General features: G+C 44.9%; 1 protein-coding gene across 1 annotated transcript in view; it reads left to right on the top strand.

Annotated features, from left to right (window-relative positions):
- Positions 1 to 26,458, top strand: part of EGFLAM (EGF like, fibronectin type III and laminin G domains) — a 109,718-nt gene that overhangs the window by 53,370 nt on the left and 29,890 nt on the right. Inside the window, exons 8-14 of the mRNA XM_081881403.1 lie at positions 5,384 to 5,499; positions 9,219 to 9,561; positions 9,932 to 10,032; positions 13,518 to 13,618; positions 14,742 to 14,886; positions 16,690 to 16,879; positions 25,423 to 25,548. Of these exons, the coding sequence (XP_081737529.1) occupies positions 5,384 to 5,499; positions 9,219 to 9,561; positions 9,932 to 10,032; positions 13,518 to 13,618; positions 14,742 to 14,886; positions 16,690 to 16,879; positions 25,423 to 25,548 (1,122 nt within the window). The remainder of the gene's footprint in view (positions 1 to 5,383; positions 5,500 to 9,218; positions 9,562 to 9,931; positions 10,033 to 13,517; positions 13,619 to 14,741; positions 14,887 to 16,689; positions 16,880 to 25,422; positions 25,549 to 26,458) is intronic.

Genomic DNA, 26,458 nt, shown 5'->3' with positions numbered 1-26,458 from the left:
AACAGAATGGTGTGTGTCATGTGACTCAACCTGTGCAGCATTAGCTGGTATGCAGTGAAAGATGCTGTCCCATCACCTGTGTAGGAGGTGAGGTCGCATCTGCTTCCCGTCCGGCTTCCGAAACGTTCAAAAACCGAGGTGCGGCTTCCCATTGATTGTAAGAGCTTCTTGCACTCAGGGGAAGCCATGTTGCACGTTCAGGTTCCGAAAAACGTTCGAAAATGGAAGCATTGACTTCCAGGTTTTTGGCGTTTGAGAACTGAAATGTACAACAACAGAGGCATTCACAAACTGAGATTCCACTGTACATTTAAAACACTCTTGTACCATTTTAACAGTCATGGAGAAACCTGGGAACTGCAATTTGTTGAGGGTGCTGAGAAGTACAGATCTGTGAGGTCATCACCCTTAGCTCCCAGGACTCTTTGGGGGAAGCCATGGCTGTTAAAGTGGTGTCAGAGTGCTTTAAATGGTTTACAGATATGGAACCAGGGGAGCCTCCATCTTGTCCTTCATTGCAGGCAGGAAATAGCTAGGGGTAGCCCTGACATAATGGCGTCAAAACACAGAAAAGTTCCTGGAGGAGTGGGGAGTTTTGATGGGGGTATCATTTCTTGTTGAATACCATCCTCTGTGTGGACAAAAATGAAAACTGGCCACAGGTTCAGGATGAAGCTGAGCAGAAGGATTCATTAAAAAACCATGGTGGGTTTGGGAAGGGGAGCAGTATTCTGAATTATCAGACTTGCAATGTTAAACCTCAGTTCTGTTGGGGTGGGTTTTGTTAGCAGTGCTATTTTTTAATCCAAGCTTCCTTTTCATGCCAGCCTCTTTCATCTCCTGTGGTCTTGGCCTTCATTCCTTGGTCCCAGTGGGACAACTTCGTGGCAAGTTGTGCAGAATCTTTAGAATTATGGTACTCGTTGAAGTTTCTTGGGTTTAAATTTAACTTCTGAACAGAATGTTTATGGAAACCTCTTCCAGGTACAGTCTGCTCCATGGAATTTGTATTCTGGAATTCCTCACGGAAGGTCATCTGTCTTTGTTGCTGGACACACGCTTTTCCCACATCCTGTTTATCTTTAGACATAATTTTTTCAAATCCTTCTGTATCCAAAGATAGATGTCTTTTCCTCTGCTGTTTTGGGTATGATTGGCTCCTCTTAACACAGAAGCTCAGTTATAGCTTATCACAATAACAATAATAATGCTGTACAGTAGTACCTCGGGTTACATACGCTTCAGGTTACATACGCTTCAGGTTACAGACTCTGCTAACCCACAAATATTGCTTCAGGTTAAGAACTTTGCTTCAGGATGAGAACAGAAATTGTGCGGCGGCAGCGGGAGGCCCCATTAGCTAAAGTGGTACCTCAGGTTAAGAACAGTTTCAGGTTAAGAACAGACCTCCAGAACGAATTAAGTACTTAACCCGAGGTACCACTGTATAACAACAATAATATTGATATGTATGATATATAAAAAGCCACTTTCTGTTAGGTGCTCGTATAGTGGCGGCCCATGAACTAGAGCAGGCATCCCCAAACTCGGCCCTCCAGATGTTTTGGGACTACAATTCCCATCATCCCTGCCCACTGGTCCTGTTAGCTAGGGATGATGGCAGTTGCAGTCCCAAAACATCTGGAGGACCGAGTTTGAGGGTGCCTGAACTAGAGGGAACCTGCCAGATCTCTCCCATCAATCTGCAAGCTGGGCCCAGAGCTATCTTGAACCATGCAATCTGACTATGCAAGAAGCTGCCTGAATATCTAGATTGCTTTGTTGTGTGTGTGGTGGGGGAGAGAATGGAGTGTTGTGGTGTTCTTCACAGGACCACAACCTCTGAGTGTTCTCAGTTCCCTCCCATGTTAAGAAAGAGGGCTTGTAGCCACTCTAGTCTCTAGCCACTCTAGGTCTCTAGCCACTCTAGCCACTTTCTGTTAGGTGCTCATGGATCTAAGCCCCCTGATTCATCATGAAGGAAGATTGAGGACAACCTATCGTTCCCTGTCCTTTTCTAAAAGCCAACTAACAATTATTACAATCTTTTTCCAGTTTTTTTGTTTTTTGTTTTGCTCCTCCTCTTGCACCCAGGCTGTTTCTCTTTGTTTGGCCCTTCCTCAAATTCTTCTGTTACTTATGAAGCAGAATCAGCCCCAGTCATTCCTCTGCTTCTCCAGACTCACATTCTTTCATCACACCTGAGCTTAATTTTAGGCAGCTGCTGTCGGTGGGGAGCCAAAATGCACTGGCATCTCTTGGACGTATCACAGGCATATTTATTCATATATTTATTTCTTCTGTTGGGTATTTATTATTGTCTCCCCAGTTGGGATTCAGGGTGGCTTCCAACATTTAAAAATAGCATTCGAAAACACAAAGTAATGAAAGCAAACTAGCTCAGAACAATAGCTAAAATACACCAAAACCTGCAATTACAATACTTTTTTTTGCCCTGTCTGCTCCTTAGTTTTCAAAGACCTGAACAGGATAGCGAAAGGATAGCAAAAAGGGAGCCAATCTTACTTCTTCTGGGAGAGAATTCCATAATATGAAAGCAGCCCCATTCTCAACTGAGGATCCTAGCACCCAGGCAGGTGTGAACAGGGAGAGGCAATCTCACAGGTAGCCTGGGCCCAAGTGTTTGAGTGTGTCTTGTGTGTATGTGTTTTGCTACTTTGGATATGCAGCCTTCTGACCATTTTACCCTTGCTCGTGTAACTTAGAGATAAGCCACTTGGGGCTATGGAGAAACAGGTTTTGTTCCCAAAGGCTGGAATCACAAAGTCACTGTGTGCAGGAGGGGCATTTAACTCATTCTGAGTCATATCTCCATGTTCATCCATACATTTGTTTTCTAGAGAGAGGAATAGTTGCCATTCACTCTTATAGGGAATAGTAACAAGCAGCTCATGGAAACTTGATTATAAGGAAGGAAGAAGCTGCCTTCGGTCACTGATTCTTGATAGCTTGGCCTTCAGGGACTATGTGTGTTTGTGAAACATATCTCTGTCCATTGCATTTGCCCAGAGGTCTTTGCAGTGTACAAGCCCCTAGCCTCTGCTTTTGTTTTGGTGGGGTAAGCAGTATTTGGTGGTGGTTGTTTGGTTTTTTGACATTTAAGTTAATCATTACCAGATAGCTCAGTTGCTTCGAGCATGGTGCTGATAATGCCAAGGTTGCAGGATTGATCCCCATATGGGACAGCTGCATTGCAGTGAGTTGGACTAGCTGGTCCCTTCCAATCCCTTCCAACAATTCTGTGATTCTATGTCCTCTGAGCAGTTCACATAGAAAGCAAAGCAGGACATCTGGCTTCTTCCCCCCGTCAAGGCCAGTAAATTACCCATCAACTGGAGTAGAAGAGGCTGGTCTTTCTGCTTAAAGGTAAAGGGACCCCTGACCATTAGGTCCAATTGCGGACGACTCTGGGGTTGCGGCGCTCATCTCACTTTATTGGGCGAGGGAGCCAGCGTACAGCTTCCGGGTCATGTGGCTAGCATGACTAAGCCGCTTCTGGTGATCCAGAGCAGCGCACGGAAACACCGTTTATCTTCCCACCAGAGTGGTACCTATTTATCTACTTGCGTACTTTCGAACTGCCAGCTTGGCAGGAGCAGGAACCAAGCAACGGGAGCTCACCCCTTCACGGGGATTTGAACCGCCAACCTTCTGATCAGCAAGCCCTAGGCTCAGTGGTTTAACCCACAGTGCCACCCGCGTCCTGGTCTTTCTACTTAGTTTTAGCCATTAAGCAAAGCTACCTTGTGTAGACTTAAAACGCAATGATTTCCCAGATGTAAGTGGTGTGAGTTTGTGACATTGGCCTCTTCATGAAAAGGCATTGTAAGCTGTTGATCAATACTCAGTTGCCACCTAATTAGCATCAGCACGAGGTTTTTTTCAGCTCCCTATTTATTTTAACAGGGTTGATTTGCTATAACCTAATCCTTGATTATTTGGAGAGAGGCTTCCTTTCTCAATGTCTCCCCTGCAGGGCTTTCAATTAATTACGGGCGCAGGATTACAAGGATGGTAGGGCATCTTAAGTTGGTTTCGGGTCATTGCAAGATCAAGACTTTGTAAATGAAATACTGCATGCCCTCAACAGCTGTCGCCCACTTTTTTTTAGATTTCTGGAATCGCCATTACTTTAACAGTTAACCGATCAGTTGCCCATTATGATCTAGTGAGCTCTTTCATCAGTTGCATAAAACTTCATCTCATTCTCACTCCAGGAATAATAGTAGAGCCTTTTACAAATATCCCTGCTTTCTTACAGAGACAGTGCTATTTTATGGCACTGTTGCATTGCATGACATGATCCGACAGAGGAAATGAGAGAACACAAAGAGCTGAAGACACTACGGGGGGTTAGATAGCTTCATCTTCATGTGTGAAGACACCAAAATAGGAGGAGACTGTAAAAACACATGGCCATGACACTTACCAGCTGCATCATTGCTTGCCTTTAAAAAAATATCTCTTCAGCTAACAACATAAAGAGTTGATGTATTCTTTGCAGCTGAAACTTTTTCCGCAGGCTTGGAGAAGTAAGATGAAAACTATTTCTGACTGTGGGTCCATGTTTTCCAACTTACATTGGTCTAAAACAGTATTTTTATCATCATTATAATAAAACTGAGTACAGTGGTACCTCTGGTTACGAACTTAATTCGTTCCGGAGGTCCGTTTCTGGTTGTTCTTTTTTTTAATGTACCGCTTTTCTTAAATGTAATCGAAAGCCCACAAGTAAAAACACAACTGAAAATATAACAGTACAATAAAGGATCAGAAGGCGGCTAAAGAGATAAAAGTTGTAAAAAGCAGAATTAATGGAGCCATATGTAAGAGAGAGAAATGTTAACATCTAGAAATGCTTTGTGCACAGGTACTTGGCTATCAGAAAAATGAATGAAATGAATAAATTTCCTGCTCCTGAAAAAAATCATCAGGATTTTGACTTGCGGAATGAAATGAGACATTTTAGGCTGTTCTAATGCTCTATCAATATCCAAAAGTGAAATATTCCCCTGTGAGCTAAGGCTGTCTTGCAGGGCTCTATCCTCACTTGATGTTCTCTTCAAGGAGCAAAGGCCTGATATTTAAGGACATTGAGTAGAAATTAGGCAGCCTTCAGCAGAGCTGTAGTTACTGGGGGGCGGGGGGCGGGGATGCTAGCTGGGTTGTTTGAAACCTCCAGAGGCTCCCAGCCTGTGTGTGTGTGTGTGTGTGTGTGTGTGAAACTGGGTCTTTGACCCGGGTGAAATAAAGCCTAGTTTCGACCTGTCTTCAGGACCCTTTAACCACATTGTTCTATTTCACATATACTATGTGACTGAAACAATATGTGTATGTGGCTATACCAACTTTATCTTCACAGACCTGGAAGAGTTAGGGAGTGGAAGCTACGGTCATCGTTACATTACAGAATCTGGACTTGGAGACGACGAAGGAGCTGACCTCGATGATTCAGACTACGATATTTACATTGACGAGGTAAAGCTAAAAGTGCCACTCTGGTGTTTAGGTCCCTCAAAATATTCTTGGGGGAGGTTAAAGTGTTTAGGTCTGAAAAAAATATAGGGTAAAAATGTATAATCTCATGCACATTCCGATGGCATAATACGTCTTTCTCTGTATGCTGGGGGTGAGGAACCGTTTTTGTCCTGAGGGCCGCAATCCTCCAAGGGACAACCTTCTGTGGGCCACATGCCACTGGTGGGCGTGGCCAGAGGCAAAAGTGGGTGGGTCAGAGATTCTTGTCTTTGTTTTGTCGGTTGTTGCATGCTGGCCATGCAAAAGCCAGAGGTTTTTAACACACACATAACGGCCTCCATTCTCCATCCAGGCAACAAAATGCATTACAGTGGTACCCCGGGTTACATACGCTTCAGGTTACAGACTCTGCTAATCCAGAAATATTACCTCGGGTTAAGAACTTTGCTTCAGGATGAGAACAGAAATCGTGCTCCAGTGGCGCGGCAGCAGCAGGAGGCCCCATTAGCTAAAGTGGTGCTTCAGGTTAAGAACAGTTTCAGGTGAAGAATGGACCTCCGGAATGAATTAAGTACTTAACCCGAGGTACCACTGTATTACAATGCAGAGGCACATTCCTTCCATGCAAAAGCACTTGAGAAGGGTGCTGTTAAGGGGTGGGGCAGCAGTTCCAAGAGACAGATAAGAGAGACGTATTTGTCTCCTGGCCTGAGTTTTCCCACCCCACTGTATGTTTTCATTTGCTTTGGTCTCACTGACTCCTTTTGCTTCCTCATGTGATCACATGAAGCCATAACCTTTTTCAGAAAACAATGTGTGTTCACTGGGTGTGTGGAGGAGAGCCTGTTTGAGTGCAGCAGAAGGACTGTGAAGAGCCTACTCTGTACATGCAGTTGGGGAGCCTGCTTTTTGCAGGACATGAAGATCTTTGTCTGGCCATGGATCTTTGTCACAAAATGTAGAGAAAGGGGGAAGTCTGAGGAAGATGCATGGAGGATCCAGTGTATAGGATCTGGAGTGGCCCAATTAGTTCTGGTGAAAATTGAGGGGAAACGTTTTTAAAACTGGAATAGTGAAGTCTTAGCCTTGCAAGGGAATACGGAAAACAAAGAGGAAAGTATTTTTAAAGATAATAAAAGCCTGTATAACTGTATCTAGCCAAAACTGTTCATGGGACCAGTCTTCTGGCTCAAAACAGCAGGCTCAAAATAAAAGTAAGAGAGAGAAAGGAATGCCAGGAACAGCTTCAAAAACTGGAGGTGAAGCATCCTCAAAGCAAGACATCACTTCTTCTTGCAAAGAGACGGCAAACAGCCAAGGTGAGCTCTAGGAATCCCCAGCACAAACAGAAACCTGCCAGCAAAATCGGAATGAAGCAATAATAAGTGGAAGAAGAAGGGAGCTCAAATGCTGAAGGGTAGCCTCATTTTGATTCCCCCCAACATATCCAAATGTTATACTGGTTTGCTTCATCTTGCCCCTTCTTTTTCTCACAGAAGTTCAGTTTTTCCTCTGTTAGATTCAGGAGGAAGACACCTGCAGAAACAGTTTTCTATTATTTTGGGGTATCAGGGTATTCTTGAGGCTAATCAGGGTACATGGAGACTCATGAAACTGGCTGAAAGCCGCTAGCCATAATTCTTGTATCTTCTTCACACGAGTAAATCATCTCAGCTCAACTAAGGCTGGGCCAGACTTTCTGCTTCCCACACTCTAGAAAGGCTACCCCAGCGCAGCCAGCCATGCAACTTGAATAATCTTCACACTGGCCCATGCTCTCAGTTTGACTAAATCCTGGCCAGCTTTTCTGCTTCTCATGTATCAATGGGGCAGAAGATGCAATTTTACCCTTAAAGGTAAAGGTAAAAGGACCCCTGACCATTAGGTCCAGTCGCGGACGACTCTGGGGTTGTGGCGCTCATCTCACTTTACTGGCTGAGGGAGCCAGCATACAGCTTCTGGGTCATGTGGCTAACCAGAGCAGCACACGGAAATGCCGTGTACCTTCCCACTGGAGCGGTACCTATTTATCTATTTGCACTTTGACATGCTTTTGAACTGCTAGGTTCGCAGGAGCAGGGACCAAGCAATGGGAGCTCATCCCATCATGAGGATTCGAACCGCCGACCTTCTGATCAGCAAGCCCTAGGCTCTGTGGTTTAGACCACAGTGCCACCCACGTCCCAATTCTGCCCTTAAACTTGCTTAGACAAGGGTTCGTGAGCAAACACTGCTCCCATTCCACTCCATGGCTCTCTAGGGCTCTTGACTTCATCTTGCATGCAAACAACAACAACAAGGTTTTTCAAAAGGATCCTTCCAGTCCAAATGATTGGGCATTAAAATGGTCAATGTGGTTCTGTGTTGGTCAGTGCAAAGTGATGTGCTCTGGGGCAAAATATTTAAATTTCACATGTAAACAAATGAGGTCTCAACTGGGCTTGACAAACCAGGAACAAGATGGAGTTGTGGTGGATAGCTCAGTGAAATCATTGTCCGTTTTGGAGAGACCCCTTTGGCGCTTCCCCTGATCCCTCTCTGTTTATATCAACTGGAATCATTTTGTGGTTTTTGCCTGCTATACGGCAGCTGTGGTGGTGGGGAAACAACAGGTTTCATGCCAGGTATCATTAGGCAAGAGATCAAAATAAAGATGCCAGTATCACAAGGCCTGTGCACAAGTCTATGGCATGACCACACTTGGAATCCTGTGTATCATTTTTGTTTGTTGCGTCTCAAAAAGGATATTGTAGAGCCAGGACAAGTGCAGAAAAGGGATACTAAAGAAATCAAGTCTCTGGAGCAACTTCCCCTACAAGGAAAGGTTATGACATTTGGAGTTAGTTTAGAAGAAGGTGAGTGAGGAAGGAAATTATAATGCTGTATAAAATTATGCACGGTTTGTAGAAAGTGGATATAGAGGGGTAGGAGAGCTGGGGGGGGGGGGAATCACATTTGCCAGCCAATACACACTTTTGGTTTCAGATAATACATGGGTAGACAAGTCTAAAAAGCCTGGGGCACAAATTTTCATGGCCCTCTAGTGGCTATGGTGGCTCATTTACCAGAAGTAATGTATTTAGTATACATTACTCTGGTAGTGAAGGGTGGCGCTGTGGGTTAAACCACAGAACCTAGGACTTGCTGATCAGAAGGTTGGTGGTTCGAAAGCACATCAAAGTGCAAGTAGATAAATAGGTACTGCTCTGGTGGGAAGGTAAACGGTGTTTCCGTGCACTGCTCTGGTTCGCCAGAAGCTGCTTAGTCATGCTGGCACATGACCCAGAAGCTGTACGCCGGCTCCCTCGGCCAGTAAAATGAGACGAGCGCTGCAACCTCAGAGTCGGCCACAACTGGACCTAATGGTTAGGGGTCCCTTTACCTTTACCTTACTCTGGAAGTGTATACAGTGGTACCTTGGTTTTCAAGTGTCTTGGAAGCCGAACATTTTGGTTTTCAAACGCCAAAAATCCAGAAGTAAATGCTTCCATTTTTGAATGCACCTAGGAAGCTTTCTCTGTGTGTTTTTCGATTTTCTCAATTGAACTTGCCTCCAGTCCTTTGTGCCTGGGTTTTTGAACGTTTCGGAAGTCGAGAGGTCTTCCAGAACGGATTACGTTCGAGAACCGAGGTACCACTGTACTTGATTCTGACCAAACTAAACCAAAATCTGCAGTTAATTATGCTAAACTTACTTTTACCTTTCTGTCTTTCATCAGCTGAAACCACTTCCTGCTATCAAAGGTGGCAACAGGAAGTTTTTGGTTGAAACCAAGCTCACGCAGGAGTCTAACGCAAGGCTTCTTTCTAGACTGCTTTCATCGACTTCCTCTCCTATTAGTTCCCCTACAACAACTACTCTGCCGCCACGTACCACCACAGCAACCAGCATTACTGCCAAAGCCACCAGGTGGAACAATGGGGCTTCGGTGGTGCGGCAGTCTGACTTGTCCTGTGATGAAACCATCTGCTCTACTGACAGCTTCTGTGTCAATGATTATGAGCGGAGTGGTTCTCGTTGCCACTGCAACCTTGGCAAAGGAGGAGAAAGTTGCTCAGAAGGTTGGTTTACTTTGGTATTTGCGATGTATGCTCTGCAAGTTGTTTTTACCCGGGGAGATTTGCAAAAGAGCATCCTGTATGTTTGGTTTAGCACTAGTGGACATACAGGGAACAGTTGGAAAAGGGTTATGGGCAGTGGTGAGCTATAGAAAAATCTATGGAGAGAGCACACATGTACTCTCTTGGGCGTTAGCTGGTGTGGGTTCTTCTAAACCTAAGGCTGTGAAAGGCTAAAGGGAAGGCAGAGCCAGACTGTCAGATGTGGCTGAGAAAGAAAATTTCAATAGAAAATGCCTTTTCTAATTCTTAAATGTGTCTATTTATTTGGAGGTGAACTGCTAAGCAATATGTTCTTATTGTTGTCTTCCAGATGTTAGTATTCAGTATCCTCAGTTCTTTGGCTACTCATACATGACCTTTGAACCTCTGAAAAATTCCTACCAGACATTCCAAATTACTCTCGAATTTCGGGTAAGTGTGTATGACCTTGAATCCACAAAGCCCTTTTAAATAATGGGTTACATTTTGACTCCTGGGAAGAATAGTCAACTGGAAAGTTTTGCAAAGCACCCCTTCTCCTGAAGCAGCAAGGTTTTAAAGAATGAAATATAGGAGAGCTGTGGAACAGTGGCTTGGCGCTCCTTGTGCTTCTTGAGAAATAAAGAAATTCTGAAGCTTATTGGAGAAATTGTATCAAACTAGAACCGGTAGAATATTGTGCTGGAAGCCATTTGAGGCCAAGTTAGGATTCTCTCAAGGAGACTCAAAACGTGACTGGGCTGGGGTGTGATGATGCAATTGCTATGATATGATGATGATGATGATGATTTAATCAGCTTCTTACTTGCCCTTTACCATGGGGTCTCAGGACAGGTTACAACAATATTAAAATACTGTACTAAAAACAGTTAAAGCATATTGCCATAAAAATAACAAGCATGAGTTCTCAAATATTTATCACAAGCATCAAATGCCAGGGGTAAAGAGGTGAGTCTTCAGAATCTGACAAAAACTACTTAATGAAAGGGCCAGGTGTATCTCTGTGGAGAGGGAGTTCCTCTCCAAGGCCGCCATCCCTAAACATCTGAAGGCAGTGAAACAACCAAGATGGCCCCTTCTGCGGAATGTAACACCTGAGAAGGGTTTGTAGGGATAGAGATGCACTGCCAGAGATTTCGGTTTGTTTACGATTGTTTTTTTATAATATTTTTTATTGATTTTCAAAAATATAAACAACATAAAACAGTTCAGAATCCAAATATCGAGATTACTCTGAATCTCCTGACTTCCCCCCTCCATCCCTTCCATGGGTCCTTTTGATTCTATTTTCAGCTGCATATCAATACTTCTCAATGTTTTCATCTTCCTAGGTTATCTATACGTTCTGTTAGATTACAAGTGTATTTAAAATCCTGCTAATGTTTTGGCCAGCTTACAATGATTTTGTATATACGTTACAGTGGTATCTCGGGTTACATACGCTTCAGGTTACATACGCTTCAGGTTACAGACTCTGCTAACCCAGAAATAGTACCTCAGGTTAAGAACTTTGCTTCAGGATGAGAATAGAAATCGGGCCCCAGCGGCGCAGCAGCAGCGGGAGGCCCCTTTAGCTTAAGTGGTGCTTCAGGTTAAGAACAGTTTCAGGTTAAGAATGGACCTCCGGAATGAATTAAGTACTTAACCCGAGGTACCACTGTACAAGCATTTCCCATTCTTTCTAAAAATTTCTTGCCTGGAGCTTCCCAGTTAATTTTGCCATTTTGGCATAGTCCATCAACTTGATTTGCCATTCTTCTCTGGTCGGGGCTGCCTCTTCCTTCCATCTAGTTGTTTAAGACTTTAAAAACTTTGATGTGAGCACCTTGAATTGTGCCTGAACAACCTCCTCAGATCAGGGTGGTGCTGGCAATGCTGATTCCTCTTGTGCTTGGACTTCCAGAGCGGGGGCAGGGGAGCGTGTTGCCTGAGGCTGTTTCTTTGGTCATATCTCGTCCTAATACGTCCTCCAAATCTCCAGACTTGTTGTCTTGAAGATGGGGAATCAGACCCCCCCCCACCTGTGTATAAACGTTGAAATCAGTCACAGGTCCCAAATATTAGAAACAGTGTTTTAACTTACATATCTGACCAATCACACTGCTGCTTTATTGCTATGGCCCTAGAAACATGTGTTTGTGTGTGTGTGTGTGTGTGTGTGTGTGTGTGTGTGTGTACTGATTGAATTATATTTTAAGGGTGTTACTGTTTTTTCCCCTTTTGTTTTCAGCATTTTTTGGAATCATACTGGTCCGTTACCATATTATTGAATTTTTATGCTTGTATTTTCTCCAGCGCTTTAACTGGACATCATTCAGAAAGGTGGCTTTTAAACATTTAAATAAATAGAGTAACATATAATAGGCTAGTAAGAAAAGCAGGGCCAAGGAAGCATAAAGGCACAAGCCATCCATGTTGAAGGTCTCCCGTTCAAGAGCTTTTGAGGGGCAGTAACTGACCCTTTGAGCTTTAACAGTTATAGGCAGGAGTACAGCTAACACAGAGACACTGCTTTAGCAACTGTTAAGATTAACCTTTTCACGCGTCATTTTACTCCCGATTTTGTCATATTATTATTACTTGCCCACAAGACAGATCATTTATTTGAAGCAGCTTAGGTATTGCTGGTTTTTCTTAAATAGAATATTGAACAGTTATGAACTTTGCATCTTATTTGCATTCATGGGGAGTTAATGGAAGCAAAACTGAGCTCCCGGTGCAAATCTGAGATGCGCATCTCTGTACATCCCTTGTATAAAGCATGTGCTCCTTTGTTTGGAGAGCATTCCGAGACGTCATAGCAACCATCGGTCCGGTTTTGCTTGGTTCACTACCCATGAGACTCAAACCTGAGTCACCTTAGCTTTGATAGTCTAGTGAGAAGCAAGAAATGGCAGACCCATTCCTTTCAAAACAAAATCACTCCCCATCTCTCATACTTTTTGTATTTTAGGGCATGTATTTTAGGGTCCTATGTCTTAGCTATTTTTGTTTTTATCTGTAAGCCACCTTGAGTCCCATCAAGGAAAACAGTGGATATATATGTGTGTGTGTGTGTGTGTGTGTGTGCACATGTATGTAACAATATGGAATATAATAATAACAATCACTCCAAGCAGAGAGTTGCAATTGCTGCAGCATCAGAAGGGATCCTGGGACATGTTTCTTTGGTCATGTGACCGAGCTATCACTCTGCTGTGGTGGCTAGAAGGACTGAGCTTGTGACCAAGCTCAAATCCTTTCTCAGCTGCGGAATTCCCATTGATGTTGCCTAACCTACCCTTGCCAACAAAGGTCCGTATAGTTAAAGCTGTGGTTTTCCCAGTAGTGGTGTATGGAAGTGAAAGCTGGACCATAAAGAAGGCTGATCACCAAAGAATTGATGCTTTTGAATTATGGTGCTGGAGGAGACTCTTGAGAGTCCCATGAACTGCAAGAAGATCACACATCTCCATTCTGAAGGAAATCAGCCCTGAGTGCTCACTGGAAGGACAGATCGTGAAGCTGAGGCTCCAATACTTTGGCCACCTCATGAGAAGAGAAGACTCCCTGGAAAAGACCCCGATGTTGGGAAAGATGGAGGGCACAAGGAGAAGGCGACGACAGAGGACGAGATGGTTGGATAGTGTTCTCGAAGCTACCAGCATGAGTTTGACCAAACTGCGGGAGGCAGTGGAAGACAGGAATGCCTGGTGTGCTCTGGTCCATGGGGTCACAAAGAGTTGGACACGACTAAACAACTAAACAACAACAACAACACAACAACAAACCTACCTCAAGTGGCAGTTACTAGGATCAAAACAGGGTGCTGTGTGCACTGCTCTGAGCAATTTAGAAGAGTTTTGGAATAAACAACAAATGAATAGAACAACTTGGGCTGACCTCATTTATATTTTTGCGTGCTTCTGTATTCCCAGGCTGAAGCGGAAGATGGTTTGCTTCTGTACTGTGGAGAGAATGAACATGGGCGTGGGGACTTCATGTCCGTGGCAGTCATCAGACGAAGCATTCAGTTCAGGTAAGAACTACAGAATGATGCCAGTGGAACTTTGGAGGCTTGGCTCCATGTCTGTAATACAAACATTGTCATATCCTTAGTGAAGCTTTGGAGAGAGCTCCTCAGGTGATGCCTTGGCCAAGCTTCTATTTAGCTACTCTCCTGGCTGCCCCTGGTTAGGTACACATTGCCTGGAGGCAACCAAGCAGAGATGTTTTTAATAACTGAGAGGGAGGAAGAGAAAACAGGCTCCCGCTCCCTTTTCAGACTTCTAGAGTGCCACAAATGAGTAGCAATTGGCATGGGTGATGTTGCCTGTTTTGAGCATATACAGCTAGATTCTTTTCAGGAGGACGTCACTGTAAATGAGATATGTTGCAAGGATAAGGGCGCAGGCAGTGATCTCTCAGAAACCTACTTATTTTCTTTTAATCACACCCAAGTGATGGATGCCAAGCAAAGGGGGAAAGAGCACATTTCACACATGTGTGTCTTTGTGTTGGCTGGCTGCTGAGGCTTCCTTGTCAGTCAGCTCCACCAGCAGCTTGAGTTTCATATAAAGAAAGCCGGTATTATTAATACAGGCCTACCTCTCACCAGGGAGCCAGGAGAATTCCCAAGATAAATTATTGTGATAGCAGTCAGTCAGATTCTAATCCTGTGCATCTCCAAAACCATTTTTGAAATGTGTTGGTTTCTTGTTGATATATGTGATATATTTTCCTGTCTGTAGCCAGAGGATGTGAAAAGCTCAAACTCCTCTCTGTGGGGAAAGGAAAGAGATTAAAGAAAACTCTCTCTCTTTCTCTTTCTCCTTCTCCCTCTCCCTTTTTGTCCATAATAAAAGAAGGTTAGATATAAGCATCCAGTGAACAGCCTTGGAGTACGAGAGAAGATTGCATCATCAAAGCTAAATAGGTGTGGACCCGGTTACTAATCTGGATGGGAGACCACTTAGTGTGTTGTTTTAAATTAAAATATATGCTTAGTTGTTACAAAGAGATAAATGTGAGCCATGTGTTTGGATCTCATACACTGCTTTTGAATGTTAAAAAGAAGTGGAGCGCAGTCTTGAGGGAAGATCCTTTAGAGTGAGTTAAGTTTGGTCATTTCCTGAGAGGTTGTCCTGTTGTCCTGTTGTCAGGTTCAACTGTGGTACTGGAATTGCAGTAATTACAAGCGAGAACAAAGTGAAGCTGGGTAATTGGCACAGTGTGACTGTGTTCAGAGATGGACTGGATGGATGGCTTAGGCTGGATAACAACCGTCCAGTTTCTGGTAAATCCCAGGTGAGTCATATACCGTTTATGAAAGGGAATGCTCTTTTTAAAGTGTTTTGGCAGTGGGAAGGTGCTGGAGTGCTAGGGAGTCCCCAGAGCCAGGAATGGCCAACTCACCCCTTATTCTGGAAACCAGAGCAGCCCAATGCAGTTGTGTCTTGTGACTCTTCCGGGGATGTTTGGAGAGTCCTTAGTGGTCTCCGTCCCCCATCTTCCCACATGTCACTAAATAACCTGTTGCTTCACTTTTACCTCTAGGATTAAATCACTCTAAAATATCCCAATATCAACAGCAGCGCCCACCTACCAAATTGAAGAGTCTGTCAAATATTATAAATATTGAAATGTATGCAAGGTACCACCTTATAAGTCTGCTAGCTTCCAATGTCTAAATCGGCCGACGACCCTAGAATGTTAAAAAGACTGTTTGCAGTAACTTTGCTGGATAATTGAGATGTTAATGTAGGGGGTGAGATAAGCCTAATTTGAATTTGTTTATCAAAAAATAATTAGTGGTTTATTAAGCAACTGCAGAGAATTGCCATCAGGGAGCTAAATTGTGAAAACCTGTTTGGTTCAAGCTTCGAATGCCTTTCCTAGCTGATATTATAGTCAGCCTATTTCATTTAATTCTATTTTATTTTTCATTTCACTTCACTTTACATGGCGATGAAGAATCCATAGCAAAAGGCTCAGGGGTTTGATGTGTGGCTCTCCAGCTGCTGTTGGACTTTAACTTCCATCCACGCCAGCTGCCATGTGCAACGGTCAGGGCTAGTGGAAGTTGCAGTCCAGCAACACCTGCGGCCTACAGGTTCCCCACCTGTGCATTAGCTGAAGCAGGGATCAAAGCCCGTCTCTCCAGCTTCCTGGCAGAAGAGGCAGTGTGTCATCCGGAGAGCACACCTTCTCCTCACCCCAAATGAAAACATTTTAACACACTACATTGTATACGTATAGGGTCTTGCTTCCAGAACTAATGCAGTGTATTGGACCTGCATGTTTCTTTTCCTTAGAAACAAAACTTCGAGCCATTAAAACTATATCTGGATTACAATTTGCTTGGGGCATCTGAGAACCAGGTAAAACTGCTTGGAAGGTTTTCTGTGGTTTGCCATCTCTGCCCCGGATGTGTGACTAGTAAATCGCCTCCCTTCCTCAAATCCTGGAGGTGGGCATGTTTTGAAGCTGTTTCTTATCGCAAGGCACTGAATTCTCTAGTTATGATGTTGCCCAAGGCATGGACTGAAGGCACATGATACAGCATAATTGCTCAAGCTAAGGAAGTCCTAGTCTGGTCAGGCTAAGAACATAAGACAAGCTCTGCTGGATCAGACCAAAGGCCCATCTGGCCAGCATTCTGTACCCAGAGTGGCCAACGAGAGATACATGGGAAGCACACAACTGGGGTCAGAGCACTATCCCACTCTCCTGCTTATGATCTCCACCCAGGAAGTGGTATTCACTATCACAGACGGGGCCAGCCCTATCGTTGGACAGAGTGATGCAGCTGCGGCACATAGTGATGGAGGACAGGAGAGTGTGAGCCATGCAGCCTGCCCTGTGCCACCTAAGTTTAGCCTCCTGCTCTCAGGTGTAACTCTTTTCCTCATTGTTGCAATAAGAGCTATTTTGGCCAATTTCTGCACATGGAATGGGGAGTTTCCATCTTGGTTTCTACCTTAGGAAACACAACGTATTGGGCCAGCCCTAGAAGAAAAGTGAGATCTCTAAAAGCTCTAAATAAATTAACAGGTCTAATTATCCTCCTTCAGCCAAATTTCCTATCAGTGTTTCCACCCCACTTTCTAGGGTCAATACAGCAAAATTACTTTCCGGACTCCCTTCTATCTTGGAGGTGCTCCTACCGCCTACTGGCTAGTGAGGTCTGCAGGCATCAATCGTGGCTTTCAAGGCTGTGTCCAGGCACTCACGATCAATGGGAAGATCATGGACATGCGGCCCTGGCCTCTGGGGAAAGCTCTTAGTGGGGCAGATGTTGGTAAGTGCGGTCTTATTCTCATCCTTGTCCATGAGAGAAAGAAATGGGTTGCTTCCTTCCATATAGAAAAGCTAACCATCTCTGTCCAGTCATGGTTTAAGTTTAACCTTGCCCTGCCTTAGAGCTACGTTTTGTTTGCTTTCGTAAACTTTAAAATGGGCACAACAGGAACCCAATACGAGCCTTGACAAAATGGGAGCTTTCTTAGAAAAGGGGCTGGCTGTTGCAGATAACTAATAATATTTTTATTTCATTTTATTTTTCTAAGTGCACAAGCTAAAATAAGATGTGGAGAAAACAAAAATCCTATAGACATTTCATGATTGCTATTGCAGCTTAAACTTAACCTAATATTGCATTTGTAAAAATGAATTCTAAATACCATTCAGTTTGGCAATGGCGAGTCTACTTTTGTACGCAACTTGTTCGTGTGTTGCAAAGTTGTACATATCTTCTATCCGTTCGTTGAAGGGAGCTGCATTTTTTTTTTTTCCAGTTCATCAATACCTTTCTCTTTGCTGAAGGAAGGGCTCAGAGAGTCCCTTTGTTAGGTTCCATGTACTGGATATATAATTCAGAAAATGAATAATCTTGACTGAGATAGGCCAGCATGCACACGACACCCCAAACTCACTTGCTCTCAGGTTCCCTGTGTCCAGTCTGATTTGTACCCCACTCCATGGTAACCCCCACTAGCCTAGACTCCTGCTGACATTTGCCAGCGCCTTTTGTGTCTCTAGCCTGGAATAGAATAGAGAATCTGTTTCAAGTCCTTGGTGAGCCACAGGTTCCTGTACATGCTGCTTAGGCCCGGTCTGCCCATGAGGCACACTGAAGCATCTGCCTCAGGATGCAGAATCCCATGGACTGGTGCCCCCACAGGCACCCTGCCCTGACACCACTGGGATCACATGATCCCATCTTCCCTTTTCTCCTCAGCCTGCAGAATGGAATGGGGCATGCTTGGTGCTTCTAGTCAGGCCAAATGTCTTTCGTCCTAACCTGCCTCATGAAACCTGACCTGAGCCATTGGGTCGAGACAACCAAGAAATATAAATTAACAAAAGCCTCACATTGCTCACCTGACTGAAAGGTTTGCCCAAGTGACTGCACCTTGTTAGTGGTAGAAATGGCTGTAAATCCTGGTTTCAAGTCTAATGTTTCTTAGGTAACAAGCTCAACTTCCCCACCCCCTTCTGTATTTTTACAGCTGGCCTGAAAAGAGGCCACTGGCCTGCGTCAGACATAATAGCAGTTGCTGCACTACCTTCTGGATAAAAACACTAGAGATCTATGAGATACAAAAATAAAGCTAATAGATTGGCCTGGAAAGGAGGCAGTGAAGAAAACAAGGTCTTGGAGAAGCACAAAGGGTCGATTTCATGATAGAGTGAGAATCTGTGGAATACATGCAGAGTTTGGAACATATCAAAAGTTCCCTCTGATCTGTATTGGTTCCTAGATTTCAGCTTTTGCAGCCCCCAATACCATAGTTGCTTCAGCAGCTGCTTTCACTTCAAACTAACAACTCTTTTGGGGTGTTTTTATGTGTGGCCATTGGTGACCTGATGCCGAATAATGAAAACGAAAAGTGTGAACGATGCTACTTGCAGCAGCAATGTGGTGGGGGAGCACATTAGGGTGATCTTGGTACTTCCCAGGGTGTAATGAATGTATGGGGTTGCTCATGCGTAAGTTGCTACCTTGTCTGGCTAGTTAGCTTGGTCAAACCTTTCCTGCCTGGACAGCCCTTCACTTCGTGGCTGTTCAGTCGCTAGCAGAATCCGTCAGTGGGCATTTCTTAAACTTCTTCCAGCACAAAAGCTCTTTGACGCCAAGTCTACGCCTACTTTCCCTGCGTGGAAGTCTTCTGCGCAAGGTAGGTGTGGCCAGCGGAGGACCTGTGCTCTCCCCGCTGGTCTCCAGCAAAGAGTCCTGGAGACCCCTCTCCGATTCCCCCGACCACCCCCCTTTATCCCTGGTGTTACGCTGATTTCCTTCCCCAGCTGAAGAGTTCCCTCTCTCCCTGCTTGGCCCTTCTCCGGCATCGCTTGGGAGCTCTGCCTCCACTCCTGGCTCCGATGTCAGTTCCCTGACACAGGGGATGGTGCTGAATGAATTTCTCTTTAAAAAGATGCTGAGCACCAGTGGTGGCCTCACCTCCTTCATAGCCATGGCTGCCAAAGGCAATGGCATGCTCCTCAGTCATGTGGCCTTCACTGAGGTATCAATGCCTACTAGTCATGATGGCTATCCTCTGCCTCCCTGGTTGGAATACCAGTTGCCGGAAGCCACAGGAGGAGAGAGGGCTCTTGTGTTTGAGGGTTTCCCACGGGCATCTGGTTGGCCACTGTGAGAACAGGATGCTGGACTAGATGGGCCATTCGCCCAATACAGCAGACCCCTCTTTGGAGCTGCTGGTGCTGTGTGAAAGACGGGCACTGTTGGGGTCACCACCACCAAACTCTCCTTTGCCAGGCTGAGCATGTGCCACAGAAGTATCTGCAGCAACCTCCATCTCTCACGCCAGTGCTGCAGAAGGTGTTCCATTGCTGATAAGGGCAGTTTCCTAATCCGTTCCCCCAACCCCATTTTCCCTGGGAGACACCGTTATACGTAGGGCTTGCCTCTGAAGACGGTTCAGAAACTTCAGCTAGTGCAGAATTCAGTGACCAGGTCGCTCACCGGAACAAGGCGGTTTGGGCATATTACACCGATCCTGGTCCGACTGCACTGGTGTATCTTCTAGGGCCAGATCTGCTCCTCAAAGGAGTATGCACTTGCCCTCCAGTTGCCAGTCTCATAAGTTCTTTCAGAAGAAGTCAAGGGCATTAGCTATGGGTCTTTGGAAGTGGGGCTGAAGCCAGTGACCCATTCACATCCTTCCCATTGGCCCTCCCATGAAGCTAGTTTTATTTAGTTACTTATTAAAAGGGTATATACAGTCCCGTTTTTCTCTCCAGTGCTCTTGGAGTTCGGGGAGGGGGTATTCTTAGGCTGGATACTTAAGGTAAAATGGTAAGATCTGAGAAACCCCCCTCTTCACAGCGACAGTTTTCTTAGATTTGGAAGAATTTCATTCTTTATAGAAAGCACGTAGGGCTGCGAAGGTTGTCTTTCAAAATTCAGACAGCCGTTCAGTTTAGCTTCTTGCAGCATTCATTAAATTAAGAATGAGATTGTATACAGCTCATGTTTTGCATTGTCCAAGAAGTCCTGAATGCCCCGGTTTGAAGATTAAAGTGATAATGTTGATTTGAGTGAACAGATGGGAAGAGAAGAGTGATCAATTGATGGCATGTCTCTCGAAAAGGTCTTTGATTGGATTAATGGGCTTTTATTCGTAAACCTTGATAACTCAATTCAGTCCCCTCAACGCTTCCTTTTCAGCAAGTTGTCAAGGCTGTCTTTCAGTCTTTAGAATTTCTTGCTAGTGGCATTTCTATCAACTCATTCATCAGTCTTTAGGGAAGAGATGAGTTGGGATTTTATTAGCATAGAAATCAAGACAGGTTGGTTGACAGCCTCTGCACACTTACCTGGGATGAAGCCACACTGGAACTCAGTGGAGCTTACATCTGAGGAGACAGGCCTGGGGTTTCACTGTCAAGTCATTCATTGTTGCCTGAAATGGGTGGGGATCCTGTGGATTATCGCCACAAACAGTTTTTTAATAGAGCCCCGGACAGTATTTTGGAGATAATTCAAATTCTCTGGCAATGTTAACAGCTACAGATGGACCCTGAAGCCAAACTTATGGGCTTCTCAGCCCAAGGAGCCTCCAAATGACTACTCAGTGGATGGGGCCTGTGACAAACAGCCCCACATGGCTGTAAGACCTCATGCTGGTTGCCTGGGGTCCAAGACCACCCAGGGCCCACAAAGTGTTTTGTTAGTTGTTACAAAATTCTTCTTTTAAATATAGTATAGTCAGAGTGGCCAGCTAAGCATCTAGAGAGGCTATTTTATTTTATTTTATTTTAAATAATATGTTCTTAGGCGCTTCTGCAATGGAAGAGTGTTTATTCCCAAGTAAATGCATTCAGTTAAAGCTATGGTTTAGTGATGTATGGAAGTGAGTGCTAGACCATAAAGAAGGCTGATCGCCGAAGAATTGATGCTTTTGAATTATGGTGCTGGAGGAGACTCTTGAGAGTCCCATGGACTGCAAGAAGATCAAACCTATCCATTCTGAAGGAAACCAGCCCTGAGTGCTCACTGGAAGGACAGATCCTGAAGCTGAGGCTCCAATACTTTGGCCACCTCATGAGAAGAGAAGACTCCCTGGAAAAGACCCTGGTGTTGCGAAAGATGGAGGGTACAACAAATGCATTCAGCACAAGGGAGGAGGAAGCAAACTCTGCATGATGGTGGAAATCCGGATTGACAAACTTTATTGATTGTCTCTGATATAACAGGAATGTAGGAGCAATTAAAAAGCATGGGATGTTGGAGCAGGTGGGAGAAGAGAAGTGTTAATTGTGTGCTGTCTTAAGACACAGCTCTCTGACATTATGCAGTGAGGACCTTTCGGTGCCACAGCAGAGAGAGAGAGAGCCTTCATCTCTTCCAATGCCCACGATCACTGCCGCCCATGCCAACCCTTCGATGCCCAGTGACTGTGTTGGTTCCTGGAAGGGCGGGCTGGGTGACCAGACCAGATGGAGAACCTGCTTTATTTTATAAAAAAAATCCTTCCAGTAGTACCTTAAAGACCAACTAAGTTAGCTCATACCAAGTACTAACTTAGTTGGTCTTTAAGGTGCTACTGGAAGGAATTTTTTTATTTTGTTTTGACTATGGCAGACCAACACGGCTACCTATCTGTAACTGCTTTATTTTGTCTATGCCTGTCCTATAAAGCTCAGCAGGGACTGTGGTGCAGCTCATTCTGCTCACTGTCTGGAGGTGTCACACTATGGCATCCACCTAACCTTAGCAGCCTGGTACTGCTGCATCCCATAGAGTTGCGGTGATTTCCAACTCATGCCTGGACTTCATGTGTGGGATGGGAGTCTCCTGAACCACATGCCAGGATTCATGTTGGCCCCAAAGGACTCTGTTACCCGGGTAAGGACCCAAAGTCTAGGGTACCTAACTGCACCACTGTCCTATGGGAACCATCTGAGGAGACATTGCCAAGACTGCTTGTCCTTCCTGCTTTTGGGGAGAGAGGCACTGCAAAAATCCTTCTTCCTATCCTGAGAGAAGCTCTTCTTCTTCTTCAAAGGTTAAATTGCAGATCCTGCCTCTTGAGAGTTTTGAGAAATCTGGGTAGTGGCTTAGCTTTAAAGTTACTAGCAACTCCCATAGGTGACAAGCCCCAATCCACTTGTGATATAATTATGGAATATCCTCGGGGGTGGGGGGGGACCTTTTCATTGCCAAGAACAGAGTTGCTTCTCTAAGGAATTCAGCCTTGCTGCAGGTTTGTGATCGATCCTGGAAATCAGTTAGGAGAGAGCATGAGCTCTGTTGTTGCTGCCACATGTGTGCAAAAGTAATTCAAAAAGGAATTCAAGTCTAGTCCTTATAGTTGCCAGAGCTGGGGCTTAACTCCTGCAGTGGAGAAGCAAACTCTCTCTGTATTTTATTTCTCCCATTTTTTTATGTTCCAATTCAAGCTATGTCCGTGGGTCGTCTATAGCTGGACATAGGCTTCTAATAGATTTTGAGAGCCAGTGTGGCGTGATGGTTAGAGTGTTGCACTAGGAGCTGGGGGAGCAGGGTTCGAATCCCCACTCAGCCATGAAGCTCACTGGGTGACCTTGGGCCAGTCACCATCTCTTAGCCTAACCTATCTCACAGGGTTGTTGTGAGGATGAAATGGGGAGCAGGAGAACCTAGGAGAGCCTAGGAAGATAAAGGTGACATAATACTATTAATAATAATAATGCCAAGGCAGGTTTGTATAGATGCAGGCAGTTCGCTGTGGGTTAAATCACAGAGCCTAGGACTTGCTGATCAGAAGGTCGGCGGTTTGAATCCCCACGATGGGGTGAGCTCCCGTTGCTCGGTCCCTGCTCCTGCCAACCTAGCAGTTCGAAAGCAAGAAGTGCAAGTAGATAAATAGGTACTGCTCCAGCGGGAAGGTAAGCGGCATTTCCGTGCTCTCGCCAGAAGCAGCTTAGTCATGCTGCCCACATGACCCGGAAGCTGTATGCCAGCTTCCTTGGCCAATAAAGCAAGATGAGCGTCGCAACCCCAGAGTCGGCCATGACTGGACCTAATGGTCAGGGGTCCCTTTACCTTTACCTTTATCACTGAGATACTGGCAAGTCTTAAGATGCAAGCTGCACATGACAAGTGTGGTCCATGATTGCCTGATAACTTCTACATTCACTAAAAGCAGCCATGACTGCTCCACGAACTATTTGGTCTGGGGCCATGGTGCAAGGCAGATTGTTGCATGACTGACAGATTCCCATGACAAAAGTAACTTCCCCTGCACAGATAACTGTGGGTCAGGGAGAAGGATTCTAGCCTAGACCTGTGCCAAGTTAAGGCTAACTTGAGCTGTTATGGCACCAAGTCTGGTTGTTAAAGATGTAACATACTCCTCCTAGTGTCTCTAGTACTAACTAATAGACATACTTTACTGCAGCTTAATACTTCGTGATGCTAATTATTCTTTTGGAATTGAAATAATGCAGATTTGCGGCAATGGGTTTGAACTATACCTATGTTTTTTCAAGTGATACCAGGTGTTTGGGCCTCTCCCTTCAATTGGCTTGATATTCTAGGTTAGATATCGTCTGAACCCATGCATTCAGTCATGTTACACTGACTCTTGGAAGATGCCACTTCCAAGCTATTCTGGTGGTGCCTTTCGAGATTTTCATTTAAGCAGCCCAAATATAGAGACTTAAAAATGAATGGGCTGTAGAAATGCTGCTGTTCTGTTTGTGCAGATTTCTGCTTGCACAACAGATACTCCCCTTCCTGACCTCTCCCCTGCAGCCCCCAGCACGCCCTCAAAATCTGCTCCAGAGCAATGAGGGACTCTCTGGAGCAGATTTTCAGGGAACACAGGGAGAAGAGGGGAAGGAGAAGTCTTGTTGTGCAAGCAGAACTCCACTCATGACCCAGTGGTCAACTGGGTGAGCATAAATTGCAGCAGACTATTGTTGGACTAAGGGACGTGGGTGGCGCTGTGAGTTAAACCACAGAGCCTAGGGCTTGCCAATCAGAAGGTCGGTGGTTCGAATCCCCACGATGGGGTGAGCTCCCGTTGCTTGGTCCCTGCTCCTGCCAACCTAGCAGTTCGAAAGCACGTCAAAGTGCAAGTAGATAAATAGGTACCGCTCCAGTGGGAAGGTAAACGGCATTTCCGTGCACTGCTCTGGTTTGCCAGAAGCGGCTTAGTCATGCTGGCCACATGACCCGGAAGCTGTACACCGGCTCCCTCGGCCAATAAAGCGAGATGAGCGCTGCAACCCCAGAGTCGGTCACGACTGGACCTAATGGTCAGGGTTCTCTTTACCTTTTATTGTTGGACTTGTGTTCCTCCTTGACTTTGAAGCTCCCTTTGTGGCTTTGTGCCAGTCACTCTCTGCAGCTGTCATTCAACTTTTCACCTTCTCCAGTGTTTTAGGGGAATTATTTGGTTATTACATTTTAATTCCTACCTCTTAAAACCCCTTTGAGGCATTATTTATCACAAGGAAACAAATTGCTTACCGTATTCATATTTCTTTTGCTAGGATGTTTATCTGTGGATCTGTGTCTTCTTTAACTCAGCTCTCTACTGTGCTGTGGGGAAGAACAGTGTAAATTACTACCGCATTTTTTTTTTAAAAAAGAGAAACACCTTAACTGCACATTTCACAAGATGATGTGTGCTGAAATATTTAAATGCTCCTCAGAAGTATCTTTGAGGCATTCTCATCTGTCAGTCTTCTGACAGTTTCTGTGCTGTTACCTCCAGCCATCTTCCTGTGAGATGGCAAGATGATAGAGATGTTGATTATAAAAGCCCGTATGTTGACAATATGGATTACCTGCCACGCAGATGGAACTGTTAACAGTGTAGCAGCAGCTAATAAGCTTAGACCCTGCTGCTTAACACCTCCAGCTCTTACTACAGCTTCCCTCAAATGCAGAAGGAACAAAACAGCACTTAAGATAATTGAGGTTAAACAACAGTGAGAGAGAGAGAGAGAGAGAGAGAGAGAGAGAGAGATGGTACTTGCGTTGTAAACAGTCTGGCAGTGTGTGGAGATTTGAGCAACCTGTCCAAGAAAAAAAAAAAAAACTAATGAAAAGTGGGAGACACCACCAGTCTGTTTGGCAAGTGATCACTTCTGGAAAGTCAATGCAATTAGTTCCTGTTGCTGCCATTTTGTAAAGCCTCGGTGGCCTGCAGCTCAGCCACTTAATCCGGTGCTTAGACTTAACACGTTGCCTGGGGAAAGATGCATTTACGTGGCAGATCTGGCGCAGATCTCTGTGCGCGTAAGTGATCGAAAACAAGTAGCTCAATTAACCCATCCTTCGGATACCTTGAATGACAAATCAGTGCGTGTGTTGTTTTCTCCTTTTAGGTGAATGCAGCAGTGGAATTTGCGATGAGGCTTCCTGCATAAACGGTGGCACTTGCACAGCAAGCAAGGCGGACAGGTACATCTGCCTGTGCCCGCTTGGATTTAAAGGGCGCCACTGCGAAGAAGGTAAGAGGAGGACTTGCTGTGGATCTCTGCAGTTGGATGCCAGCATTTGGTGTGTTTTATGGCAGTGGTGTCTTAAGCGATGCCTCCAGATGTTGTTGGACTACAAATCCCATCACCCACCTCCATTGACCCTTTATGCTTTGGGTGATCATAGTTGGAGTTCAACAAAGTCTGGAGGTCTTTTCACTGGCTACCCCTGTTACTACAGGCTGTGTCTGCACCCAGTTTAATCAGGAACTGTTTGACTGACTTGCACAACTAACATCCCATAGTTGGTTGGCTACACACTGGTTTAATGCTGCTTTGTACCTCACCACTGTGGTTTGCTTGCAATTTAGAATCTCTTGCATTATTTCTGCTTTCTGAAGTCCTGCTTTCTTTCCTCTTCCTGCCTTCTCCTTTGTTACTCAAGTGTGGAATGCTACACACACAAACTTCCCTACATTCATGGCATCCCTGTCCAAAACAACGTCATACGCGAGTGATCATACTGACCTGGTAGTTTTCTATTGTTTCCAGGCCTAAGCAAGTGATTTCTCTGCTACATTTTCACATCATTCAGTTCTGTATCAATTGGGGGAATGTTCATAAATGCCTGTTTATATCCCTTTGCCTCCCAGTTACGATTGAAATGGAGCTTGCTTCACTTGTGGTTAAGAAAAAAAATCTACGGAAACCATACTGACCATAAATGGGTAAGGTGGAGTACCTGATGTCCGTGTGGACAAACCCCGGTTTCCAACATAATGGATAGCAAAGTGCTATAAGTGACATGGCCTTCTCTAGCCTGCTGCCTTTGAGATATTTTGAACTACAGCTCCCATCATCCCTGACATGCTGTCTGATACTGATTGGAATTGCAAACATCTGGAGGACCCTAGGTTGTGGAAAGCTAGACTACACAGATGTG

Source organism: Podarcis erhardii, assembly GCF_964252035.2.
Source record: "Podarcis erhardii genome assembly, chromosome: 11".
Lineage (NCBI taxonomy): Eukaryota > Metazoa > Chordata > Lepidosauria > Squamata > Lacertidae > Podarcis > Podarcis erhardii.
Note: the sequence above shows the minus strand (reverse complement) of the source record. Positions and strands in the feature narration are given on the sequence as shown.